Below are 27,240 nucleotides of genomic sequence, written 5' to 3'. Positions count from 1 at the left end.
CTGCCCTTCGTGATTTCCTTCCAGCCATGCAGGAAGGTACTCAAGGGCAGTGAACATGTCTCGGGTGACCTTACAAATAGTAAACAGCATTAACAATCACAGTTACTCTGAGCGGGTACTCTTCTGAACACTCGGCATGTATGAACTCACCTAATCATCATAGCCCTACAAAACAAGTGCTGTTATTATTCCCATTTTACACATAGGGGAACTGAGGCTCAAAGAGAGTAAGAACTCGAGATGGCTGGCACTTACAGAGCCCTTATTCTGCACAGCCATAATATGCAGCCATCCACTTGAATTAAATGATCTAGTGTTCACAACAATTCCAGGACACAGGACAGGAGATTGTCCGTATCATATTATCAAGGAAACTGAGGCAGTGAGGGTAAGTAACTCATGTAAGGTTAGTAACTCATGTGAGGTTACATAGCAAGTTTGAGGAAGAGGCAAGATTCAAACCCAGCACCCTGGTTCCTGCACTCGGGCTGCTAGCCATCACGTCAGGTGCAAAGCAGGTGACAGATGGTTCCTGAATTCAGTGAAAGGTACCAGTATACAGGAGAGCACCCCCATTCTGATCAGAATCCCTCTCTGCCTGGCCATCCCCTGGCCCTCCGCTGTGGCGACACTGGCTTCAAGACCCTTCCCTTGGTTTCCCTTCTCCAGAAGTTACCCTGGAGGGAAAGTCCCCTAGGGCCAGTGAAGCTCTTCCCTGCTCCTCCGGGAGTTACAGGCTCAGACGGGAGGGTGGGATTACCTGGTACCCACAGATGTGCTGCATTAGGAGATCGCACATGACATTGCTGGTCAGGACAGAGTGCAGGACTTTCACGGCCGCGTACATGGTGTGGTCATCTGTCGCTAAGGAAATGAGGCCCAGGAGGATGGTGGGCCCGCCAATGAAGTCCAGGCTGCTGGCTGCCGGGATGGAGTGGAACACCCTTACACCTGTGTGAGACAAAGGGGCACTCCATCAATACATCACAGCTTCAGGGCGATGGCAAGTCCCCTGGAATCCAGCAAAGACACAAGAGGTGCCAGTGCCACCGTCCACCCAGAGTAGAGGCACCTGGGCACCTAGGACAGGCTGGGAGCGGGAGGAAGGATGGAGGTTCGAAAGCCTTAGCACCCTGAAAAATCCTGCACTGAGCTCTTCCTGGCTCTCCAAAAGGCTGAAACAGCCCAGAGGATTTCAGATCACTGCCTTTGTCTCCATCCAGACTGCTGGGAGAGCCACAAGCTCTCTGGGCCTTGGGGTGCTGGTTGCGACAACCCCAAGCTCTTGTCTGTGCTCTAGATCCTGTAAGATCGGACTTTGTACCGACACCCCGCTCTGCTCTTGCCCAGCTGCATGACAAGCAGCAGTCGGTGGCTATTTTTACCCAAATAACCACAACCATTGCCTCTGTCAAAGGGGCCCCCCACCACCCCATGCACACTCGACAGGCCCCACTGTGCATAGATGCCAGCCGGGTTAGTAGCTGAGTTCACGGGCAACTGGCAAATGCGGCAAGGTGAACTGATCTCCATGCAGCATGGCCCGCTAACTCGCCAACCCTCACCCTCTCTGGGAAGCCGCTTAGGGGTCCAGGCTGCACAAGCAATGACAGCCACATGCCCATCTTCCCAAACAGTAGCAAAAGGGCAAGACCTCACCTACCTAAATGGCCCACAGCCACAGCGCCAATGGTTCGGAGAGAACCCGAGAGGTGGCCAGCACAATTTCTTAGCAAGAACACAGGTGTGGCATTGTCACGGGATGAGATGTTCATCTAGAGAAATGAGCAACAATCAGTCCTAAGAAATCTTCTGGAATGGAAGAGCTTTTATTCGCAAGGTCCTGGAGGGCAGGCACCCCAAGGCCTGGTCCAGTGTTGGCACTCAGTAAGAGAAAGTCAGTGAATAAATAATAAGTGAACCAATGTCAGGGAGACTGACATCAAAATTTGGGTTCCCATGCCCCACCTCCCAGGCTGTGGCTGAGTCACATGAGAACAGCTCCTGGTGCAGTCGTGCCACAGATGTCCCACAGGTCACAGTGAAGAGCTAATGAGGGAGAGGTGGACCCAAGAACATGTGGAGATGGGACGGTGCCACGAAAACCAGGCTGCCTCCTTCCCGGTCCAGGCTGTCCAGCCTCTGCAAGGCCCGGCCTCACTGGTCTCGAAGGGCTAGGCAGACGAGAGTCTGGGGTACTCTATGGGTAAAGGCACAGCTGAGGTGCTCAACAAGACCTCATCCCTTATATACTGAGCATCTTCAGTAAAGGGAGGTGGCCCTCTGTCTGTGAGGATGGAGAGAATGTAAACAAATCAGCCCAAATTCATCAGCATTAAGCAAAAGACCGCACTCTGCAGGGATTAGGAAATACTTCATCTACTGGCAGCTTCCTCTACAAACATGTCTGCTTGCTGTTTACAAGTTGGCTGTTTGAAATAAGCATGGCAACTCACAGAACATTTTGCAGGGCTGGGGAGTCAGTAGCATCCAGAAAAGAGAAGCTCAATCGTGTTTTCAGGGTCACATATGTTTTTCAAGTTCCATTTGTTCCTGTTCTCCAGTGAAGAATACAGAGCATCTGCTCTCTCTTCTGAGCATTCCAAATAAAAGCTTTAGTCCCAGGAGACCCGAATGGGTGAAGAGGCATGTGTTATTTTAACAAATGAAATGGGCAGCACGCCTGTGTGAATCTGTCGGCCTGTGCATGTTTATGAGGTTGTGTCCACTTAAGCACCGAAAGCTGAAGCAAGCTATGAGGTCATGATTCCAAAAGGGGGCAACAAGGGAAAGCAGAAGTCGTACCTCTTTGGCAATCAGGCGGCTGTCCACTTCACTGTAAGTGTTTCTGATGTCCGTAACACTGGTGGTGGAGGAGCTGGCTAAGTGAAGGCCAAAGGAAACCTTTTCCTCAGCAACAAGGGGCGTTGCTTCTATATCAGGGTCCACTCCTAGAACAACACAGCTTTGATCATTTCTACTGTCTCTACAGAAGAGAAAGTATGAGCTCATTAAAATAAATAGCTATGGCTATATGGTGAAGCTACCACTGAGAGGCTGTCTTATGTTGTTTGAGTGTATGTTTATGTCATATGTTTGCCCCTGTGGTTCTCTGACACTTACAGGAAATGGATAAATCTCACAGGATTAACCCTACTATAAAATAAGAGCACCTGGGGTGTGAAATTACTAAAGCTTGAAGCATCTACCAAAGAGATGATATAACCTCATCCTCCAAAACCAAAATGCTAAGTGATAAGAAAACTGACGTAAAAAAAAAAGAGAGAGAGAGAGAGAGAGAGAGGCAGAGAGAGACTGGGCTGAAAGCCCTAATATTTTCAATGAGCTATATGCCATGGTGAACATTACACTTGGAATGAGTACCCTGGTCCCTGGGTCAAAGAAAGCCATGTGTGCTAGTGGAACTGCATGGCCTGAATAGGCAGTGAGCAAAATTTTGGCTCTAGACTTGACCTCATCACATGGCTATGGCCAGTGCCATCTGCCAGAGGAAATGGAAGCTTGAAGAAGACATGGGGCCTGGAGACAGAAAAACTCTACAGTGCTCAATTGCCCTTCACTATGCACAAGGCTTCTTCTGTACATAAATTCATTCATCATTCTTCCCAGATGGGAGCTGACCCCCTTGACTTGATAGAGCACAGAGAGCAGTACTCCCTACTTGAACAGCCAGCAATCAATAATGGAAATGTGGATGTTTGTCTCCCTGTTTAATAATTGAATACAACAGTATACTTTAGTTAAAAAGCTTCTTCATTAAAAGGAATGTAACTTATTTATCGCATTCTCCTCTCTCTTTCTTTGCTGATGGTATTACCCACCCATTCTCCTCCATTATGGGCTTTGGAGTTGAACTCTAAAGGATATTGTCATTTCCTTTTCTGTGACATTTTCTTTTGGGTTGTAAATTTATAATGATCCAATTACAGAGGTCTTCCCTAATGACTGACCTATACTGAGTTTATTCTTTATAAATATGCTATAAATAACTAGATGTCCATTTAAAAAAATAATATCAGTGAGATCATTATAAATCAAAACACTCTATACCTTGAGCATGCACAGCTTGGAAGTTACCACAGTATCTTGGGCCAAGTTTGTTAATAACTTCCAGAGTGTCCACTGAGATGGCTTCTTCAAAGAGGTATGTAGGCCCAAGACGCCATATTAATGATGACTTTTGTTTCCAAAGTCGAGGGGTAGCAATATATCCATAAACATCTACAAATGAAGATGGATCCATTGAAAGGAAAGGCCCTGGTAAGGCCTGAATATACAACATCTGTTAAAATTAAAAGGATGGGGGTAGGGGGAAAGAGAGAGATTTAACCTCAGAACTAATCAAATAAACACTCATGGATATAAAATGATATACCTTACACTCTAAAAGTAAAAGCTTATTTCATCTACAAACATTAAAAAGCTCACTCTCAAAGCTGAGAAACAATGCAGGAAAGCAGTATACAAAATGTTGGTGAGAGTAAAAAACTGACACTGTGTCTTTGGAAACAAATTTGACAAGGAATATTAAGAGCCACTGAAATGTTTATCTTTTCTGTTCCAGTCATTCCATTGAGAATCTAAATGTCCAGTATTTGCACACCCATTAAGTTTTATGTACTAAATAATTACAGACATATCCAAATAGAAAGGAAGAAATAAAATCATTTCTATTTGCAAATAATATGTCCATGTGGAAAATTCCAAAAAATCTACCAAAAAAAAAAAATGCCTAGGAATAATAAGTGAGTTCAGCAAGGTCACAGGATACATTATCAAGATACAAAAATCAATCACATTCTACAGGATAACAATGAACATGCAGAAACCAAGATTAAAAACACTATGATTTACAATCACTCAAAAGAAAATGAAATATTTAAATGAAAAGTGTATGAAATCTATATACTAAAAATTCAAAAATGTCGATAAAAGAAATGAAAGAAGACCTGTATAAATGGAGAGGCAAACCATGTTCATGTATAGGAAAACTCAACATAGTAAAAATATTATTTCTCCCTAAAATGATTAGGTTAATGCAGTTCTTATCAAAATATCAGAAGGCTTTTATAGACACACACAAGCTAATTCTAACATTTATATTTGAAGGTACAAGCCCTAGAATAACTTAAACAAATAGATTAATTTTTCTTTTTCAAAAAATAAGAGTGATTTTGATTATCTTTTTTTTTGAAAGAGAAGAATTAAGTGGGAGGCACCATTTTAATCAATATTATTACATAGTTTATTACATAGCTACAATAATTAAGATAGTGTGGTATTGGTCGGGGTATAGTCACATAAATCAGTAGAACAGAATATAGAATCTGGAAATAAATCCATACAACTGTGCCCAACTGATTTTTGATGGAGGTTCAAAAGCAATTCAGTGTAGGAATGATAGCCTTTTTAACCAATGTTGTGGGAACAGCTGGACATCCCACGGGCAAAGAAATGAACTTCAACTTAAACTTCATACCTCCTATAAAAGTTAACTCATAAGAGATAACAAATTTAAATATAAATCTAGAAAACTTTTAGAAGAAATCACAGAAGAAAATCTTTAGGAGCTAGGGTTAGGCAAAGAGTTCTTAGAGTCAACACCAAAAGCTTAAGTCATAAGAGGGAAATCTGATGAATTATACTTCATCAAAATAAAAACTTTTGCCCTCCAAACTCTTATGAGAAAGAAGATGGAACACAAGCTACTGACTATGAGAAATTCTTTGGCAAATCACTCAACAGAGGACTAGTATATAGAATATATAGAAGAACCCTTAAAACTCAAGAAGAAAAACAATCCAATTAGAAAATAGCCACAAGATATGAACAGACATAACTTAAGAGGATATACAGATGTCAAATAAGCACTTAAGAAGATTTTTAATCTCATTTTCCATTAAAGAAATGCAAATGAAAAACACAACGAGCTATCACTACACACCTATCAGAATGGCTAATACGAAAAATAGTGACCACACCAAATAACAGAGAAACGGGATCACTCATCTGTTGCTGATGGGAAGTGTAAAATGGCACAATCTGGGAAAATGATTTGCTGTTTCTTATAAAACTAAATATACAATCACCATATGACCCAGCAATTGAACTCTTAGGCATTTATCCCAGAGAAATATGGACTTAAGTTCACATAAAAACTTGTACACAAACGTTCATAGCAAAACAAAGAAAAAACAAAAAAGGAAAAAAATGTTCAAATCAGCTTTATCTGTAATATCCCAAAACTGAAAACAGCCCAAATGTCCTTCAATCAGTGAATGGTTAACATATACATCCATATCATGGAATACTACTCAGTGATAAAAAGGAATTAAATATTGATGCACAGCAACAATTTGGATGAATTTTCAGAGAATTATGTTGATTGAAAATCCAATCCTAAAAGATCATATACTGTAGAGTTTAATATATACCACATCCTTGAAATGACAACATTCTAGATTCTTGGTTGCCAAGGTTAGGGACAGGGATAAGGGAGGCAGGTGTGAGTGAGTGGGAGTGGCTGTATTTTAATTTTTATAAAAGGGCAACACAAGGGACACAGGGGAGCATTGTAGTGACATAAACATTCTGAATCTTGACAGAAGTCATGGACATAGGAACCTACACATGTGATAAAATTATGTGGAACACATACACATATATACAAGTACAAGTAAAACTGGGAAATCTGAACAAATCAGCAGATTGTATCAGTATCAATATTTTGGTTACGAAATTTTTCTATGGTTTTTTTAAGATGTCACCATTGGGAAGAAACTGGGTAAAAGGCACACAGGATTTCTTGCTATTATTTCTTATAACTACATGGTAGCCTATAATTATCTCAATAAAAATGTCAATAAAGTAAAAGAAAACTAGTTAATAGAGTATCACAAATTTTAAAATGATAATTTCAAAGTTTACACAGATAAAAATATTTTAACTACTAGTAAAAATTAAGTAATATATAATATTTTCTATGCAATAAAGTCACAGCTATTTTTCTAAAGGGAAAAAACTAAAAGAAACTACAAAGTATGGTAAGATAGAAGGAATATAGGCATTCTTTCTTCTTTTCAATATTTTTCAGGTATTTCAAAATGTGTTTATATAATATTTATACTGACTATGAAATCACTATATACACATTTATGTATATAAATACATATTTTTCAAATGAGGGGTCATACAATTTCAGAAATAGTCTTTTTCTCTCTACCAATTAAATGAGATTTTCAAACAAGAACAAACCAAGTTTTCAGTCACCAGACCTGCCTAGAGTGGTTCCACTGTGCTCTCTCCTCCTCTCCCCTCGTGCCAAGCAGGGACTTCTCTCTCTCCCACACTAAAGCTCTGCCCCACCCCTGCAATCCAGCTTGTCTTTTTTCCCAAATTCCTACTGCCTTTACTCACTGCGCCATCTGCATTGATTTACAAACATAAGATGTCTCAAATTTCTCCCACATCATTTTGCTCAATTCAGGCTGTTGAACTATTCCCCACCTTTCAAAATTTAATGTATCTTCCCTTGGAAATTAAAATAAAGGCTCTAACATTAGAGAACCATTGTTAAGCTGGGTCATCCATAACCTAAGCTCTCCCATCTTGTTCTTGCTCAGCAGATGTCTGCCTCTAAACACAGGCCTTCACATTTATTCCAATTAAATTTCACTTGCTGATCCTGAACCAACTTGAGATCATCTTGGAAAAGTCAACTCTGTCTGACTCCACTCTTGGTCATTCCCCACAGCATATTTTGGCATATTCCTGTGGCCCCACACCACTGCCAACCTCCTGCTGACTAACTCTGGCTTAGCTGGTCCCATGAGGTCAGTTCTTCATCCATGGACCAATTCACTCAACTATGCTATCATCCAGTTTGTCTTACTCCTTGTGGCTGTAAATTCAATGCAATTCACTGAATACTTATTGCATGCTTACTGGGTGCCAGCCCCTGTGCTAGGTGCGAGCAAGGTCCAAACATCAACAGGACTTGTTTATTAGCCTCAAAGTCCATGAACCATTTCACAGAATACCAACCTATTTTGGAAGACAAAACAAGAATACTAACATGTTTTGCAAAAGAAGAAAAAAAACAAGCCCACTCTGTAATCATGCCTAAACAGATAATAACAAAGACACTGTTCAACCACAAAACTAACCAGAGTTCCATCCTGGCTAACATGAGTGATACTGCTTTTTTCTCCAATGACAACTCTAACCTGCTCCATTCCTCCCACTTCCTGGATAAAAGTCTGATAGCACACAATTGAGAATAGACCAACCTCCACTTCTTTGAACCCTTCCCCAAATCACCTAAAATGAGCTCTAATCCTATCTAAATTCCTCCCAAGTCTTTGTTACCCCCATGAATAGAGTGTCCTTCTACAACAAGCTTAATAAATCTAATTCTTGTTTTGTACTATATGCACATTCGTGGAGGTATTTGGCTGGTGGGCATGGACAATTCCTAGCATCTGAAACAGTACCTGACAAAGAATGGGTGCTCCAAAATACTTAATGAGGGAAGGAAGGAAAGAAGGAAGGAAGGGAAGGAGGGAAGGAAGGGAGGGGAAAGGAGGAAGGGAAGAATGGCTAATATCATCAATGATTTGAGAAAAGAATTAACTTCATGCTTTGAAAGACCTATTTTTGTTATGCTCCTGCTGAATCTTTCTCGTTACCATTGCCCTTTTTTTGATAAGATAATTATACTAGAAGATAGCACCGAATTCATTTTTAAGTGTTATATCAAACTTAGGTTGTTCTAACCTAATGATTCTCAACATGGGGTGATTTTGTCCCATAGTGAGCATTTGGAAATATCTGGAGATGTTTTTGGTAGTCACAACTGGAGAGAGAGAGAGAGCGATGCTTTGACATCTAGGGAAGCCACAGATTCTGCTAAGTATCCTACTACACAGAGAATGGACCCCTACAACAAAGAATTATCAAGCCTCAAATGTCAAACTAACAAAATGAGAAACCCTATTAATCTAAGGTTCTCCATTCTAGCTAAATATTAGAACCAGCTGAGAAACTCTGAAAAGATTACCAAATTACGCTGCACACAGAGACCCTATTAAGACTGCCCTTAGGAGCAGCCTGCCCGGTAGAACTTTAAAAATACTTTCCGAGTGATTCTAGAATGCAGCCTAGGTTGAACTGCTCTCTCAGAAACCTGGGTGAAATTCTGGTTTCACCCGCCTTCTGGTGTCTTCTGGGCCCTTCTCACTCTGGCTTCCCTGGGGAGCTCTCCCAGTGCCTGCCAGGACACACCTGCCATGTCCCTCATCTCCCAGCTTCCTCTCCCCTATGTGTCCGGGCAGCAGGTGACTCTAAATGGCAGTGATGAGACACCTCTCCAGCTACGTGTTCACCTTCCATTGCCTTCTCTAAGCAGGGAACCATCTTTTCTTCATCATTTTTGCTGTAAATCTGGTAAGAGGTGTTGGTGTCCTTGCAAGCCCTAAGGCCTGGCTTCTAAGCGCAGCATGCAGACAGCCGTAATAGATTCACCAGGAAGCTTCTTCGAAAAGCAAAACCTCAGACCCTGCACAGACCTTCCCCGGGGAATCCACAACTCAAACTGTGAAAAGCCTCGTTTGCTCTGGGACTTTATAGTCTCTTATGACTACTCTTATTTCCATGTTTCATCTTCTGCTCTGTTTGTGTGGCTTTCATTCCAGTTTCTGAAGGATTTTTGCTTTCTTGGGTTTGGGGTTTTCCTCATGTTTGAGCTCAGCCAAGCGTTCTGGGCAGCAAGGGGGAGTTTCGTTAGACACCAAATCCGCTGCCAAACGAGACGGAGGAGCAGAAGGGAGACCGCTCCAGGTGGCGCAGCCAGAAGGCATCGCGGTGGGGCACGCGGAGCTCCGGGCAACTAGCTCACCTTGGCCGAGCCGGTGATCTGTCCATCCAGATAGGTGGAAACGGTGCAATTCCTTTTCATTTCCTTGGTGACAACCACAGCCAGGTGGTGCCACTGACCACAGGCCAGCAGCTGGCCACACCTGACCCGCAGCTGGCGGCCGGCGGAAGGCTCGGGATCATCCTCGGGCTCCATGATGTCTGCAAGAGAACACGGGCATCACACCTGGCACACAGCCTCCTGCCTCGGCACCCCGGGAGAACGGGCCTCGTGCCGAGGAGCCACAGCCCAAACAAGCGCAACCGCAGCCATCGTTGCTTGAGGTCTTGCTCTGTGCCAGACGCTGGTTTAAGAACGTTTACAAATGTCACTTCATTTCGTTTTCACAGCCCCCCTGTGAGGTAGGTGCTATCACAATCACCACTTAGCCTCCTGAGGCACAAACGGGATCTGAAACTTGCCCGGGGTCATGCAACAGGATTCAAACCCCAGAGTCGGGCTTCGGGGTCCACCCCACATGGACCGCCTCTGCAGCAGTGCACATCTGCCCTCGAGTCCTCAGGAGAGGGAGGGGGACAGGTAGTTGTGCTCTGTGACAATGATGCCAAGCCACGCTTGGGGCCTTCTGGGTATCTCTCTATGAAACAGTGACTCTCTCAGGGGACACAAAAAGAACAGGCCATTTCTGGCCATCACAGGGGGATGAGCTTCGAGAGTCAGGCAGAATTTGAAATGGCGGCACCTGGGCCAGCCACCCCCACTGAAGGAGAGTTGGTCTCCCAGGCTCTCGAGCGGAGAGTTGCTGACTTAGTTCCACTTCTCCCAAGTGTGGGCAAAAACAGCTCCAGCTCCCAAAACCTTACCCAGGGGCTGAAACGCTTTCTCTTCCGTAGACACAACCAAGGAGAGGTCGTCCGGACACAGGCTGACAGAGAGGCAGACGAAAGGCTGCTCGGTCCTGGCCAGGTGACGCACCAGGGTTAGGAAGCGCAGCGGGTGGCCCTCAAGGACTGTGCTGTGCCTACTGATCAGGAACCAGCAGGAGAAGGTCAGGCCCCCAGATGGAGGGAACGATCTGGTAGCACCTGGAGTCAGAACACAAGCATCTCCCTTAGCCTTTCTCCTGCTTTGGAATCTTGTCTAGAGTCATCATGGCTCTGATTCGGCCCAGGTGTGGCCCTATTGTGTACCCGTCCTGTGCCTGATCCGACTCATGCTCACTTTATGTCAACCCTACACCACAGAAGCTTGTCCCCTTATTCATACTCGCAGGAGTAAGTCATATTCCCACCAGAACTTGAGTCTAGATCTCCAGAACCTCTCTCCAATTCTATCCCACCTATTATGCCATGCCATTTTGCCAAGGGTGTCAGGGGCACAACCCTGCAGACGGTCACTATTGGCTGATCTAAAGCTGGGCAGTATGCTACGTGAGGTGTACCTCAGCTGAACCTCGTATGGGGAAGTCTCCACTATAGGGAAATCCATGTCCTCCTGCCCCATAACAGGGTTGGCGGTACAGAGTGGGCCCACTATCCTCCATGAATTAGCTGAATCAGACGTGGTGTCCCATGTGGATGGGCTGTGAATGCAATGGGTCCTCAGCACCCACCACGCCAGAGAAATTCTGGTTCTCCTAACCAAGGGTGCTTAGCTAAGGCAGCACTGGGCGCTTGTCCTGTCCTGCCCAGCCAGATTTTAGCTGAGCACAGCACTGAGAAAAGCCTGCCAGGGCCCAAGTAGACCAGATGGCCATCCACACATAGAACATATATTCTTCTCTAGAAAGAGGCCTAAGGTGGGGTGAGGTGTTTGTTTCAACTTCTGTCAATCACTGACAAAATGAATCCAGTCCAGACTCTGCCATCAAATCACCACTGAATCCCCACTGTATGCAGAGTCATGGCTGGGCCCTTGGGATCCTCCTGCCCTAACACAAGCATGACAAACCACAAGGATGACTCATTTACAGATCCAATAAGGAAGACTCCAGTCTCTTGAAAGGCCAGGAGGATGTCTGACATCAAGGCTCCCTCAGCACTTGCTCTGGAGACAGGGTGACTTCAGCTCAGCAAGCTGAGCCCCCCAAGAATCACCTACCTGTCCCAATCCCTCCAGAGACCAGATACTCTGTGCTGCTTCCCATAACTGTAGACAGGGTCGGAATAAACAAACAGCTGGAAACACAAAAGTGTCTCAGATCAGTGAACCACAAACCAGCTTTGGCTGTGACATCTCCCCTCTGTCCCTCCGCAGGGGCCTCCCTCCCTCTTACAGCACGAGGACAGAAAGCGTCTGATGCTGTTATGAGGACCCCAAGGGATGGAATTCACACTGGACCCTAAAGGGGAGGGCATTCCAGAAAGCAGGCCCACGGGGGAAGGAGAGGGTCATAGCACTCCGTGGCTGATGCTGTTGACCCTGAGAAACCACTGAGAAGACAGGGTTGTCCCTGACCCAGACATTTTCCGCTCCTGAGTGGTGAGAGCTGATGAGAACTACAGTTTTGTCATCAATATTATAATTCATCAGAGGCACTGGGAAATTAATAAAGTGCATTCCAAGTATAAGAAAGCCTGTCATACCCATAACCTTCCATGGACATGTCAAATTCCACAAACGATGGAGCCAGGACCGCCCTCTGAGGCTGCAGGTGTCGTGGGGAGGTCATGGAGATGAGGCTCAGCGAGGTCTGAAGGGCGGTGGTTGAGCCCTGGGACGTCCCCGAGGCCCTGAGGGTATGTGTGACTGCTGGGCCGGGGCCGGCATCCATGGCGGCTCCCGCGGGACCCTCACCAGTCCCTGCTGCTGCAGCCTGGGACCCTAAAGCAACAAGCCAGAGAAGAGATGAGGAGCCACATCCCCATTCAAGCATTTCTACTGCCCTTCTGACAACAGCCCCGGGGCTTCTGCCACAGCCCAGGAGGAGGGCTAGCATAACCACTGTGATGTGGCTCTCTGCTGACTCAGGAACGCCCCTGCAGCAACCATGCTCCTCCTGGAAACTTTTTCTGCCTTCAGTCCACCATTCCCCACAAACATCACCCCGCCCCCCAGTTTCCAGCTTGCCCCACTGGTAGTCACTCACTGACACTGCATCCTGGCTCCCTGATCTCCCCACTCACAGCAGCCTGTCTCTTTGAAAGCTCTGCTCCCCGCCGCTGGCTGCCAGCACAAGCTGGCTCTCCGTCCACGCTTTTCAGCTGTGCCTCCTTGCCTTCATGCCCTCATGTGATCTCACATGCGGTATGCTCACAGCTTTCTTTTCTTTAAGCTGCTCCCTGGAGTCAGCAGCCTCCCAGGGACCATGCTTGATACCAGGGATCTACACAGGGCTTTGGCCTCTTGACCTCCTCGCTGACCCCTGAGCTGTGAGCTGTGCATAAAGCCATCACTGGCACCTCTGTCCAGGCGCAGCGCCATGTCACGAAGGAAACTCTATCACTGTTTCCATGATCTGCACCTCAAGGGGTCAAGTACAATCTTACCATCACCTATCTTATATGAGGGTGGGGGACATCCTTTTCCTTCCAGATGTGGTCTTTCTCTGGGACCACCAATCCTGCTTTTCCTCATTCGGTCCTTTGCACAGCACGTATTTTAAGTCTGTCTGCTTCTCACCTATTGTAGACTCCCTTATAAGGAATGCATATTCTCTTTCATTCCTGTTAACCTTCCCTGTTCTTTCCTTTGTCCTCACCTGAGCCTCCAGGGCCCCCTCTGTGCAGACAAGATGAATGGAGGATTTTCGTTGCAGCCAACGGAGGTGGGGGAATTCCAAGACCGAGAAACTGTCTAGGAATCGTTAACAGAGGAGAGAAAGAAATGAAGACCTTTTATGGATAGAAGTGTTCTCCAGCTTTGTTTGAGCACTTTCCTAAATCTTGGTGCTCCCTGATCCCCTCCTCCATGCTTTCCTCTCTCTGCCTGGAATGGTTCCTCAAACCATGCAGAAGCAGGGTGTTCCTGGCCAGGCACCCAGACTGCAGAGCTAGTGCATGTAGGTGGCTTTGACTTAGTCAGTGACCAGCTGAAAACCTTGCACTGGACCTTGAAGGGGAAAGGAGTTTGCACTACTTTGTTCTGCTTCTGCTCTGTCTGCTCTGCCACGTGCCTCTCCGTCCTGCTCAGCTTTCCAGGAAACAGGTGCCTTCCTGGAGGGGCTGCCAGCGGGAAGTATCCCCAAGGATACAAGGTCCCTGTCCTCGTCAGGAGTCCCGCCCCGGCTCCTTGCAGCAGCCCAGCTCCCTGCAGTCTGGCCCCTTGGGGTGTCAAACCCTCACAGCCCCCATCCTTCTCAGCAGGGCATCCTCAATGCCCTCTTCCCTCCTCTCCAGTCCCGTGAACATTGGCACAGGCCTCAGGCCTAAGCCACCCACTGCCTGGAAGCCCTACCCGTTTCCACCCATTCTCCCAACTGTGGCCCTCCCAGATCATGCAGCACTGGCACTGTCCACTGAGCAACCCCCACAGCACATTCTGTGTTGTCTGCAGAACCCTCTCCCCCAAGACTATCAACTCCATGGGACGGGCCATGTCTGTTCTGTGGGCCTGTCCACTGCCTGTATGATCTCCTCCCTAGACTCACAGTGTCCTATGCTGGGAAGGGCCACACCCCACAGAGTGGAGAGGCAGGAGAGGGAGGGGGGCACCTGTCCCTGTGCACTCCTCCACTCTATCTGAGCACAGCTGCCAGCCGCTCAGCCGAATTTAATGCACGGCACACAGTACCTTAACACATCTGGTTCTATGGCTTGGGAGGCAAGCTTTTCAAAAATCCTGATGAGGCCCGAGTGCAAGGGGCTGGAGCTGGTGGTCAGGGCCTGGCGGCAGGAGGCCATGAGGGTCCTAAGCATCCCCGCCTCACACATGACCTGACGGTTCTTCTCCGACTTCACCAGGGACTGGATGTGACTGGCCATGGAGCACTGGATCTCCTGGGAAAGCTAAGAGGTAGAGAAAGCAAACGGTGAGCCCTTGAGTTCAGAATACTTTGTGGGCAACTTGGATCGACCCCCAATCAGGCCTCAAATAGGTTAGGGGGCCAGGCAACTGCAGTCCCGTGTTTGAGTCCATACCCTTGGCACAGAAGGTATAGCGTGGCCAGGAGGCAGGCCCGCAGGCAATGTCCATGCCGACCGGCTGTGGCCCAACCAAACCACACTCAGTGCCCAAGCCAGCACCAGGTGTGGCTCCGGTGCCCAGTGCCTTCAGCCCCTGCTGTCATCCACCCAACACCCTCCAACTGTCCTTGTCCTCCTCTCATACACAGGCAGCTGTGGTGTCATCTCACCCTGACTAGTTTTCCAGTCATTCAGTAACTTTATGTCCTTGAAGTCCACAGAAGAGAACGCAGAGAGTCAGCTCAGTAAATATTTGAGCCAAATACGTCGCTTTTGCAATCTTCCTTTCTTTTTTTTTTTTAAGATTTTATTTCTTAATTTGACACAGAGAGAGAGAGAGGGAGAGAGAACACAAGTAGGCAGAGCAGCAGGCAAAGGGAGAGAGAGAAACAGGCTCTCCACTGCGCAGGGAGCCCGACATGGGGCTCAGTCCCAGGACCCTGGGATCATGACCTGGGCTGAAGGCAGCTGCTTAACCAACTGAGTCCCCCCGGTGCCCTAGCAATCTTCCTTTCTTCATAAAAATATCAACCCCTGGAATTCCCAGGCCTCTGTAGATAACAGTTTGGAGCAGGGGTGGAGGTGTTAGGGGTAGGGAGTCCTCATAGGACTTCCCACATTCTCTTTCACTATTATATGTGATAGGGTCTGAAGTGAGAGGGATACCAGTTAGAACTTAATGGCACTTTCCTGCCGTGGATGCTATGGGACCCTCCCCCAGATCTCCTCCTCCAGATGAATGTACCCATCACCACTCCCCCTTCTCTGGAGGACAGCAGTCCTCCAAGGGGGAGCTGCCCTGCCCCACCTATCCCCTGCTAAGTGGCCCCCCATGTATATTCATGCATGCACACACAAATGCATATGTACACATGTACTCTGCATGCATGTACACACGTGTGTACACATACGTGCACATGTGTGCACATATGTGTGCATACGTATATACATACCCACAGAACTATACATATCCTTGTGTGCATGCATTCGTGCACGTACACATGCATGCAAATATACACACACCCACCTGCCATGTGTACATACACACACACCACACACCCGACCGTAGCCCATGAAGTCGCACCCTTCAGTCTTTGTGGTGCAATTCATGCCCTGAGGGCCCCGCCCTGGTGGCTCAGGCTGAGGCTGGACTTCAGCTGATGGCACATCCCCGTTGAGCTTCTTCTCCTACACCATCTCCTTCCTCCACTCCCCTCCCGAGTCCCTCCCTTGAAGGATCTGATGTACCTGTACCCCAGTCTTGGGCTCTACCTCCCAGGAACCCAACCTGGGGCCTTGGTATGCTTTTCATACTGCACACCTTTGCCCTAGTTTTTGGTTTCAAGAAAAGAGACCTCGGACAATGTAGATCATGTCTAGGTTAGTCCCAGTGGAAAGCCAGGACTAACCACAAAGGCACTAATTTGAATCATCTCCTTCTAAGGATGACTGGCTTCTTGTCCCCTTGAGTCACAGACCATCTGATATGCACACCTCCCATGAAAGCTTTCTTGGGGTCCTTTCTTGCTTCCCCCTCTTCCCTCTCTCCCTTAAACAAGTTATTAACTGTCTCTTCAATGTCAGGCTCTGGGTACATCTCTAGGCATTTCAAGATTAACACAACACTGTCCCTGCTCTCAAGGGAATCATGGACTACAGGCAAGACAGGAGAGGGAACAGTCTCAGCACAGTGAGAAACAGGCTCTAGCAGCTGAGTTACAGTGTCTGGGAAGGAGGGGTTCCCTGCAGCCCCTCACACATTGCACAGAGCTCCTGGATTTAGAAGGGAATCCAGGCCTGGCATCTCCTACAGCAGCCAAATTTTACCGTGAGATGAGAATATTTCCTGGGTATTCAGGATGTGCCAGACCTCAGTCTAAGCATTTTGATATGTATAGGTTATAGAGTCCCTTTGAGGAACCCTATGAGGGATGTAATTTTACTCTGCCCATTTCACAGATGAGGAAATTGAGCCCAGAGAAGTACATTGTTCAGGCCACGTGGGAAGGTCAGAGCCTGGCTTTGACCCCAGACTCCATGCTGAAGATCACCTCACTTCCCATCTCGACCTCACACATGCAGAGATTTTGGAACACCCTGACACATAGTCGAGAGTATATCTGTATCACTAAGGGACAGAAATTAAGAAGGCGGTGGCATTCATCCTTAGGTCATAAACACCACTTGGTAGTATATATGTTTTAAGGATTAAAATGTATGGGACACATATTTACACTACTTATCATGAATTTTTAGATTTAAAAAAAAATGAATGGGTCATACAGCTCACCCTTCACCCTCCCTTCCTCCTTCCAGGAGCACATCAACCAGAGCTCCTGTCTCAAACTGATGGCATTCAGTGAAATTTCCATATTTACAATATCTTCAGTAACACTTTCAACTTAAAATCTTAGACCATCTTAATTTTAGTTTAAAATTTAAACCTCATTAGAATGGTTTTAAGGGCAATTGTTCTGAGACAGGATTTTGTCCTTCTGAAACGTCACCATTTTGCCACCATCCCTGATGCCAAGGGAAGATCTCGTCATTGGGATAATATGACCCCTGTAATGCACTGGATGTCTTTGTCCCCCAGAATTCATATGTTGAAACTTAATTTCCAACAGGATATGTACGGAGTTGGGGGCCTTTGTGGGGTGATTGGGACCTAAGAGTGGATCCTTCATGAATGCGATTAGTGCCCTTATAAAAGGGACCCCAGAGAGCCTTCTCTTGCCTTGTACCATGTATGGACACAGTAAGAATGGGGCCATGAATGGGGCAGTGGGTCCCCAGCAGACACTGAGTCTGCCAGCACCATGCTCTGGGACTTCCAGCTGCTGGAACTATGAGAAATAAGTTTTGGTTCTTTAGAAGCCACCAAGTCTATGGTGTTTTGTTATAGCTGCCTGAATGGACTGAGATCAGCCCTTCCCTGTCACTGCAGTATTGGCGTGGCCAGTATAAACTGTTAGAGGCAATGTACAGCCCAATGGGAACCAGAGATAGAAGGAAGAAATGCCAAAACTCATCTGCACTGAAAAATTCCACCACTTTTGCTTTGAGGAGTTCCTCCACGTGGAAATCTACCCAGCCTCTTTGCCTCCCTTTCCCCAGATCTTTCTTCTACTGCTCTCAGCATCCTTCCCTGCACCCCACGGAGTCCACACCTCTGCCTTTCCTCCTGTCTCCTCCTCTCAGAACACAAAGGGAGCCTCTGCCTTCTTCATTTGAATTTCCCCCTTCCAGAACCTAGATTATCTGGTAACGACAGTCTTTTAATTTGGGATGAAAGTTGGGGAAACAGTCTGTAGAAGCAAGATGCAAAAACAACACCACAATGTATTATTAATAAGAATTAGAAAGAAATGTCTACAATCTCCAGTTTTATTATCAACACTTCACTTACTACTTTGAGGGCTTTGGGCTTTCTTTTTTCGTTGTTGTTTGCTTTTTTTCTTTTTCATCCACCAGAGAAGAGCTACTTAAAATCTAAATATGCAAAAGAGAAAAGAAGAAAAAAAAAAGCAAAGAAAAAAAAGGCAAAAGTTTTCAAAAGGGAGAAATGCTGATCTTGTCTAATGATGCCACAAGTTTACTCCAAAATTGCTCAATACCCCATAATGGAGGAGGGAAAATTGATCATCCTCATTATCACTGCAGCTCTGTCAATACCAATATTGCCTTGTTTTGAATAAAATGTGCTTTTTTTTTCAATGTTGGTTCCAGTAAAATGGGGTTTTAGTGAAAATATGAGCAGTGGCAGGAAACCAGTCTGGTTTCTCCCCCTACAAATGGATTGATTTTCCTAACGCATATTACTTCCAATGCAGACTAGGGGATGGTGGTTCAATTAGGGCTCCATGGTGAGTGCGTGGGGTCACCAGGCTGGCCGGCGGGCAGGACCCACAAGGCAACTTATCACAGAGCGATTTGTGGGTCAGCCTTCAGGATTTTTTTACTTTCTCCACTTAACAGTCGTGGCTTCAAGTCTATCCTTGCCCCCCTGTGGATGTTTGTTGTTCTTTCTCTCTCTCTCTCCCCCGCTTTCTCTTCTGGTCCAGATTCATACAGTCCCAGAGTCCAGTGAGGGCTGGGTCTTGGTGGGGTGTGTCCCTCCCAGCAGGCATGGGCTTTGGACACATAAGTCTACAGTGTGTCCTGACACAGATGTAAAAACCTTAGGATGACCATGTCTGTTTCCTCCAGACACTTAGAAAGAACCAGGGAGTTCTACGGAGCTACCCAAATTTGGATTAGTTGCTTATTCCAATTTGGTTGAAATGGTCTTCAATGGTTTTGGAAAAGCGATAGTACAAGTTAAGTGACCTCGGCTCTTCAGAAATAGCACAAGTAAATAGGACTCATGGATGAGTGTCATTTGACAAGTTCTTATGGTTATCTTTGCTTACTTAGAATTAGTTCTTTCTATATATGGGTGCACATTTTCCTTTTTGCCACAGTCCCCATCAGCCTGGTAGACTCATTTGTGCTGTCCACATGGCCTTGTAGGTGTGGGAGTTTGTGATCTTGGTTTATGAGTAAGAGGTCCGAGTCCCACTGAATGAGCAGAACCTACATCTAAAGGCATGGTTTCCTTGATGTCACTGAATAGATTTGCAACTAAGACTGAGCTGCATGTGGATGCTTCCTTCACAAACTACACGCATATGATGTCTGATGCTGCCTGATAACAGAAGCCTAGGATCTTGTATTTATAAAGTATTTGTCTCTTTCCAACTTCACTTCATCTTTCCCTTTGGTCCACCCCACGCTCCAGCCCTAGTAACATTCTCTCCCTTTGCTGAATATCCTATGCCCTTTTTGACTGATGCCCAAAGCTGTGAATGTCCTTTCCAGCCCCATCCCTTCACTGAGCTCCTACTTATTATTCAAGAGACAATTCACATGTTCTCTCACCTGAGAAACCTTTCCTGATTTCCCCAAATAGCACCGTCCATACCTCAATCATAAATACCATACTCTGATGGTTCTCTCGGTAGATAGATGATAGACAGACCTCTTCCCACCACCCCCCGTCCCCAGCACACTGTGAACCGCTGCCTGAGACAATGACTCTTCACCCTTGTTGCCCAGCACCTGTCTCTGCCTCAAATGCAATAGTTGCCTACTAAGTGCCAGCACAAGGGGCGAAAGTGTTCTAGAACATAGGAGGTACCCCTACCCCAGAGGGCCGAGAGTGCCCAGAAAAGGTATTGGAGGACAATGAGGAAAGAACCTGGCCAGCAGGGAAAATGGTCTTCCCAGGGGTGTGGACAGCAGGTGCAAAGATGAAGGGGTGAAAGTGGGCATGGCCTTTCAGGGAAAGGCTGGAGAGATCGAGTAGTTATCAGCTGGGCTTCCTCACCCCCAGTACCCAACAATCTCCCCTGCAACGAGTCTGTGGTCAGCCCTGAGAACACCACCAGGGAAACCAGCCTGCAGACATCCATCCAGGAGGATGCCTGCCCAGCCTGGAACCTGTAACATCAGTGGAGAGCTTCCAACACCTTGGAGACTGCATGAGAGCTGGGTCAGGTGAGCAATGGAGCCCAGCGGATGGCTGTATGGGGCCCAACACCACTCTCCAGCCCGAATCCTTCCCACCTAGGGCCAAGGCTTCCTCCCCCTCCTACCCACCCAGGAAAAGGTGGTTTAAACGTCCCTGAGTGTCTCTGGTGCTTTAGCCAAAGTACGCTGTTGGCACAACTTTTGCTAAGAGATATTTTTAAAGCAGATTTTTGTTGTGGCTAACAGATAGCCATCCATGAGTGTCTGGAGAAGTTTCCTGGAAGAAGACTGCAGAGGACACCATCTCTTCTAGAGATGAAGGATCTATTCACACGCCAACTGTGGCTTAAGCCCTGGTGTGTTGGTTCTGAGCTTTCAGGCAGACATTCATCCTCCCTTCTCCCTCTAGGCAGAGGGCACCAAAATCTCCCCACAGCTAGGTTCTCAGGCTGTTTTAACACTAACTAATGGGTGAACCTGGACTAGTTCCTTATTTTCTCAAGGCCTCAGTTGCTTAGGTTTAAAACAGGAATAATGGAAAATACTGACATCCCTGGTATGTTGTTTGGGGGAGTCAGTAGAAACAGTTTCTGTGAAAGTGCTTTTTCTTATAGGATGCAAGTGTTTTCAGGATATTAACTCTTCTTAGTCATGGTCTTCTCTTTTAATACCAGTAAGACTCCTTCCAACCAAGCACCTGCTTTGCATGGCCACTGTGCATCACACCAGCTCAGTGCAAGAGCAGGAGGACACACCTACCATGTTCACAGGCCCCATGGCTGCGATGGGAGCTAACGCCACTGCCCACTCACTATTTGAAGGCTGACTCTTCTAAGTGCTTTCACATACTGGCTCATTTAATCCTGGAACACCATCAGCTGGATGCTATTATTACTCCATTTTACAGAAGAGGGAACTGAGGCCCAAAGAGATTACAGCTTACTGAGATTGCACAGTGTGTGGAGGGACAGGAATTCAAACCAGAAATTCAATTCCACTTTGCCGCTGGGATCGCTGCTTCACAGGCCCCCAGGTGCTGAAGATTGCAGAGCACTGGCCAGCTCTGGGTTTTCAAGGCAAAGTCAGTTGAAACTGGTGACTCTGTAGGGTGGGAAGGGGGTACCTATCCTATCCTGTTCTAGGCCAATGTCTCAAAACTTACAGGAAAAACTAAGTGTTCATGGCTTTGGCCCACACTGGCATCATCTGAATTTAGTAACTGGTACACAGTATTTGCTGTGTGCAAGACCTAAATGGGTTTGACCATTTCTGCCATCTTGAAAGGCTAGGTGGAGTCTCATATATATGTAACTTGCCAGTGGCCACATTTCCGAGCCCCTTGGAACCACCTCTTCAGCTGTCCATCTAGTCTGGACAAGTATATCCTTACATTGAGCCCAAACCATCTGCTATTTAACTAACTGGTCTTTGTGTGCACTGTTCTACCACCAGCTGACTAACAAGTACCTGCTCAGCTCTTATGTCCCCAATGTCTTCTCTCTCTAAGCTTCCAACCCTCAGATCTCTTCACCATTCCTTCCATGACTAAGGAGGTTTTTCAGATCCCTCGCCATCCTGGCTTCTCACCTCTGGACAAACACAGATGTAGTGTTAAGGGGTCATGGGACTACCACTTCCCTTTAGCTGGGCACTATACTTCTATAAATATAGAGGGAAGTAGAACTCACCATAGCAGTGTCCTCACCCAACTTGGGACAATTACTGGCCATGCACTAAACCCTCTAGGACTCTTCCACATACTCTATTCCATCCTTCCCAGCCCAGTGTATATGTGCTTTAAGACATGAGCATAGGCCTGATCATCTCTGCTGAATTTCGACCCAAAGGGATTCTGATACATTCCTCAGGCTGGTAGAGACCCTTCACATCCCCATTTTGTCAGCCAGTGGGTAAGTCCTCCTCCCAGATCTATGTCATCTGCCATTTGAGTTCACTCAGGTCATGGATCAAATGCAAAACAGGCAGAAGAGAGGACTCAGGCTTTTGATTCACAAGCAGACTATAATATATAGCTCAATATCAATTCTCTGTTAATAATTTAATAATAGTAAAACTCCAGTTGGAAATATACCTAAAATGTATTACCTTCCATTTCTATTTCTGAATTTCTATATGCCATGACCCAAAGTCCTAGGAATACAGACTGCCAAGCTAGAAGAAAAGGGTGCTTTTGGTATATAATGGTATATAATGGAGCCAGTGTATGATAAGAAGATACTGTGTGCCAGGTACTGTGCTAAGTACATTACAACTATATTTTCCACTATTTTTCCCAATGGGAAAATATATTAAGGGAACACTAAGACTTGGAGATACATCAATTTCCTAAGGTCACACAGCTAATGAGTATCGGAACTGACATTCAACCCAGTCCTACTCCAAAGCCCATGATTTTAACACAGTGTGATGCACTCATTATAAGGGAGGGAACCCTGATCACACAAGGGTTCTAAATTGATGGTGTCTAGAAGTGTTTTATTTGGTGGGCATAGTCTGGCTTTCCTTCTGTTTTACTGCCCCCTATTTAAGTAAAAGTGCCTTTAGGCAGAACAAGTACCCTTCCCAACAGCCACAGACCTCACCATTCCCTATTATTTCCACTGATACAGTTCTTTCACCTCCCGGGCCCCAAGACATTGAGTTTGCAACCCCTGTGATCTAGGCCAAATCTGAGTAGCTGAAACCAAGGTGTGGGAACCGGAAGTAGCCTACATCAATCACAGAACTAATGATGGGAAAAGGGGCTAAAACAAGGTCCCCTGATAATTGGGCCAGAAGTCTTCCCATACAGCTTTAACTTCTACACCATCGTTCTACATCCAGTGTGTTTTTCCTTTGATCCTTTTGGTCAACATGTGAGATTATGTGTATTTGCTCTATTTTAAAGACTACCCTAAAAAGTAAACTGAATCTTGACCAGGCTTGACATTTTTCCAGGAACAACAGAAATTTGGGGGATGGGGTTTTAGTATGAAAGAAGACAGGATATCTAAAATTCAACATATTTGGAATTTCTAAGGTGTCATACTTTAACAAAATGAGTCTCCTACTTTACCCATTTCCTTGTTGGAGAAAATAGCTCTTTTCAAATAGCATGCCCTTACACAATGCTACCCAGAGCTATTAATGCTGTCAATATTTCAGTTATTTGAAACCCATACAATTATTTCAATGTGTTTGAAATGCAGGCTAATTCCAGAAAATGGCACCCTTTTCTAAATTAAGACATGAGTGAGTTGATAGATGAACGCAGCCCTGAGCCCGATCTTTTCTGTGTCCCATCAGACCGCGCAGGACATTTCCGTGGCAGTAGAATCTGGAACACACACAACAGTGACTCAGTTCTGGCTGACTGTAGATCAGAGTCTCTGTAATACTCAGGTCTGATCGTGTTGCTGCTTTCCAAAGCCCTCCCATGGCTACCACGTCCATACAGGAAAAGCCACTTAGCACAGAGGCAGGAGGTCCAGGAGCCTGGCAACACGTACATCCACCACCTAGGAACTTCTACAAGTTTCAAGTCCTCATCAGCAAAGTGGGGATACTGATATTCACCCTGCAGGGTTATTATAAAGATTAAGGGATAAAGCATTTGTAGAGTTTCTGGCAACTAGTAGCAGTAATTCCACCATTTAGTAACAGTTTCCCATGATGCAGTGTATGTTCTGCTCACCATGCTAAGGACTCATTGCATTTAATCCTCACAATAATGCCACAGGATAATATTATTACCCCCATATGACAGCAAAGAAAGTGAAGGATCGTGGAAGCTGAATCATTTCCTGTGTCTGTGTGACTGTGAAGTGGCAGAGGTGAGATCTGATGACATTCTGCTGTCTTTGGAGCCTGAACTCTGCCCTCATATAGCAGGTGCTCAGTAAAGACTGTAGTGCTCGTGGTAATACTGATGATGGTGATGATGATGATGATGATGGATGGTACCCCAAGAAAATTCAATTCTCTTAGCATGGTACTCAGCGTCCTTCATGGTGTGGCTTTGACTGCACATCGCAGCCCCACACACTGCCCCTCTACCCACACGGTCTATCCTAGCCCAGCTGAACTACTCAGAGTCCCCAAATGGACATCTTCACATGTACCTCTCTCTGTGGATGATCTTCTCTCCCCTCCCTCCTCCAGCTGATCTGCCATGGGCACGTCTTTTCCTTAAAGCCTGGTTCCAATTTCCCCAACTCTCTGGCTTTCCTTCCCCTCTGTCCCAAGGCCCAGTGGGCAAACCTCTGTTCTAGGCAACAAAGTGTGGTCTTACTGTCTTCTACGCTCCTCTCCCTAGCCATCCTCAACTCCAACTGTGAGCTCCTGTGACATTCATGTCTGAATCCCCAGTGGCATCTGGAAGGTGCTGAGTAAAATTATTCACAGGTACATATGGATCACATTAGTTGTTCTAAAGCACTGTGCGCTCCACCTCTGTTAACCTGGTTCTGGCTTCCCACCCTCTGAGTTAACAGTCCTCGTGCACACAAGCAAATATCCCTCTGCCAGGAACTGAATAAAGGCCACAGTCCTGATGAAAACACAGTGATGCTGGGGACCAGAGAGCCCTCACAGAGCAAGACCCTTGTGGCTGCTGAGCATGACAGAAAGGGAAAATGTCTTCTTTCTAATCAGTTGTTTAGTTCTGAGGCCAACTCAGCTCCCAGAGAACTGAGCTGGATGCCATTTCTGCCTCATTCACAGCGATTCCCACAGTCCAATTTTAATATTGATGATGACACAGCTGGGTTATTTTTCTAAGAGCAGCTCGTGGTGCTAGCATTTTGGAGAGGGGGAAGACACCTTTTGGTTGTAAGCAAAACAAATTTCATGTGGCCATAATTAGAAATAAATCAGACCACCCATATATGTAGTTATTTAAGTTGTCACTCTTGAAATGACATCTGTACCTTGGAAAGCCATCAATTTCTCATCTGTCAGATAGGAAGGTGGCTAAGAGTGCAATGCTGGGAGCCGGCAGGCCAATGGACAGGGAGATGAGGGGAACTCATATTCCATCTTCTTCGTAACACTGCCATCTACTGAAATTTCCTGCCCTGAAGATGCAGTCCTGCAGTCCTTTTCATTCCAGCATTTTCCTGTGTGGTCTCCTTTCTCATTTGATTTACTATTCTATTGATTGTTATGAGGTTTCCCACCCTCCCCTTTCAGAAATTAATTACTGTAATTATTCAACTTTTAATAGCTGCTGATTTGGCATCTGCAGAAAATATTTGAGAAAACGCACGACTACATTTCATTTGCATTTTGAGAGACAGTGAGGGAGAATTAGACTTTTCCTAAATTACTTATTGTGACCTGAATAGAGAAAAAGAATCCTACCAGATGGAATTCTCATTTGCATACTTAATGCATCTGATGGCCATCGAGTTCCACTCCATACACTAACATGACAAGGCACAGAGTTTATCTGAAACTCAAATTCAGCCACAGTTCCCATGTAAGAGCTGCAGAGAGACAGGCCACTCTCTGCTCTGCATCATTTCATCAGTCATCACCGCCATGGAGTTGGGCACGACACACCCATCAGCAAACATTTGGCTGCTAAGGCCGCCCAAACCACTGGCTTGGTTGTTCTCATTCCAGGTACACTGTATGGCTGGAAATACAGCTAAGAAAGCCAGACATCCTTACTGTAAAGCTATTGCACCTGCAAAATTGGGCAATGCCAAGAGATCATGACCTTACATTCTGCAAAAGCTGCAAAGATGAGAGAGCATTCATCAAACACACCTTGATCTGGGGCCGGGGAGTGAGTTCCAGACCTCCCGTCACCAGTTCCATGACTGCAGGAAGTCACCCACCTTTCTTGAGCCTCAAGTCCCTACCATGTGGGAAGATTCTAGTGTGCTGGGATGAGCTGTTATGAATACTGATGAAACAACAGGCCTGGCACATAGGTAGCCCTGAGTGTGATTAGTGTCCAAAATGGTCCAGGCAGACCCTGTCTTGAACATCAAGGTAAAGAAAGTAAAGTCCCAGATTTGAGACAACTAAATGACTAGAAGACATAAAGAACTAGAAGATGCTTTATTTCAGGGTCAAATATTTTTATCTACCAGTTGATGCTTAAGGCAAGTAGGTGCTGGTCTTAAAAGATGACCCCCAACAATCCCCTCTGTCCTTTACACACATGTAACCCCTCACATCAGTAGAGGAGGCATATGGCCCTTCCCACTGAGTCTAAGCTGAACCTGTGACTCACTTTGACCAACAAATGCCGTGGAAGCAAGGTCAGCTCGTTCAAGGCCTAAGCCTTTGGAGGACCTGGAAGTTTCTGCTTTTGTGCCTTTGGGAGCCCTGAGCTATTATGTGGCCTGATGGAGAATTCACTTGAAGGAGCATGGATAGAGGCTGGACGGAGAGCACTACATGGAGAAGAACCCAGAATGCTATTATAACAGCTTCAATCAAGGCCCCAGGCATCTGGCCCAGCCCAAGAGACTCCTGTCATTGGAGACAGCCCAGTGAGGTGCCATCTGTGTGAGTAAGGAAGACATCTTAAATGGTCCAGCCCACCCATCACCTTGGGGTGCAAAGACGGGCTGTTCCTGCTGAGGCTGTCGGAATTCCTACCCCACAGCCACCGTGAGAAAGAATGACATAGTTTGCTAACTGGGTGGCACTTTGTCACACAGCAACAGGTAACAGAAGAAGCGATCAAGCCCATTT

At 46.1% G+C, this 27,240-nt stretch overlaps 1 protein-coding gene across 1 annotated transcript in view; it reads right to left on the bottom strand.

The window, feature by feature from the left end:
- The window catches only part of LOC111145192 (WDFY family member 4), a 293,576-nt gene that overhangs the window by 196,799 nt on the left and 69,537 nt on the right, over positions 1 to 27,240 (bottom strand). Inside the window, exons 14-23 of the mRNA XM_022499912.1 lie at positions 14,627 to 14,841; positions 13,596 to 13,690; positions 12,481 to 12,718; positions 11,996 to 12,072; positions 10,759 to 10,980; positions 9,917 to 10,095; positions 4,072 to 4,303; positions 2,806 to 2,951; positions 1,664 to 1,775; positions 761 to 951 (exon numbers count right to left, since the gene is read on the bottom strand). Coding sequence (XP_022355620.1) covers positions 761 to 951; positions 1,664 to 1,775; positions 2,806 to 2,951; positions 4,072 to 4,303; positions 9,917 to 10,095; positions 10,759 to 10,980; positions 11,996 to 12,072; positions 12,481 to 12,718; positions 13,596 to 13,690; positions 14,627 to 14,841 — 1,707 coding nt within the window. The remainder of the gene's footprint in view (positions 1 to 760; positions 952 to 1,663; positions 1,776 to 2,805; positions 2,952 to 4,071; positions 4,304 to 9,916; positions 10,096 to 10,758; positions 10,981 to 11,995; positions 12,073 to 12,480; positions 12,719 to 13,595; positions 13,691 to 14,626; positions 14,842 to 27,240) is intronic.

The sequence above is a fragment of the Enhydra lutris genome, unplaced genomic scaffold (genome assembly GCF_002288905.1).
Source record: "Enhydra lutris kenyoni isolate GAN:26980312 unplaced genomic scaffold, ASM228890v2 scaffoldscaffold12, whole genome shotgun sequence".
NCBI lineage: Eukaryota > Metazoa > Chordata > Mammalia > Carnivora > Mustelidae > Enhydra > Enhydra lutris.
Note: the sequence above shows the minus strand (reverse complement) of the source record. Positions and strands in the feature narration are given on the sequence as shown.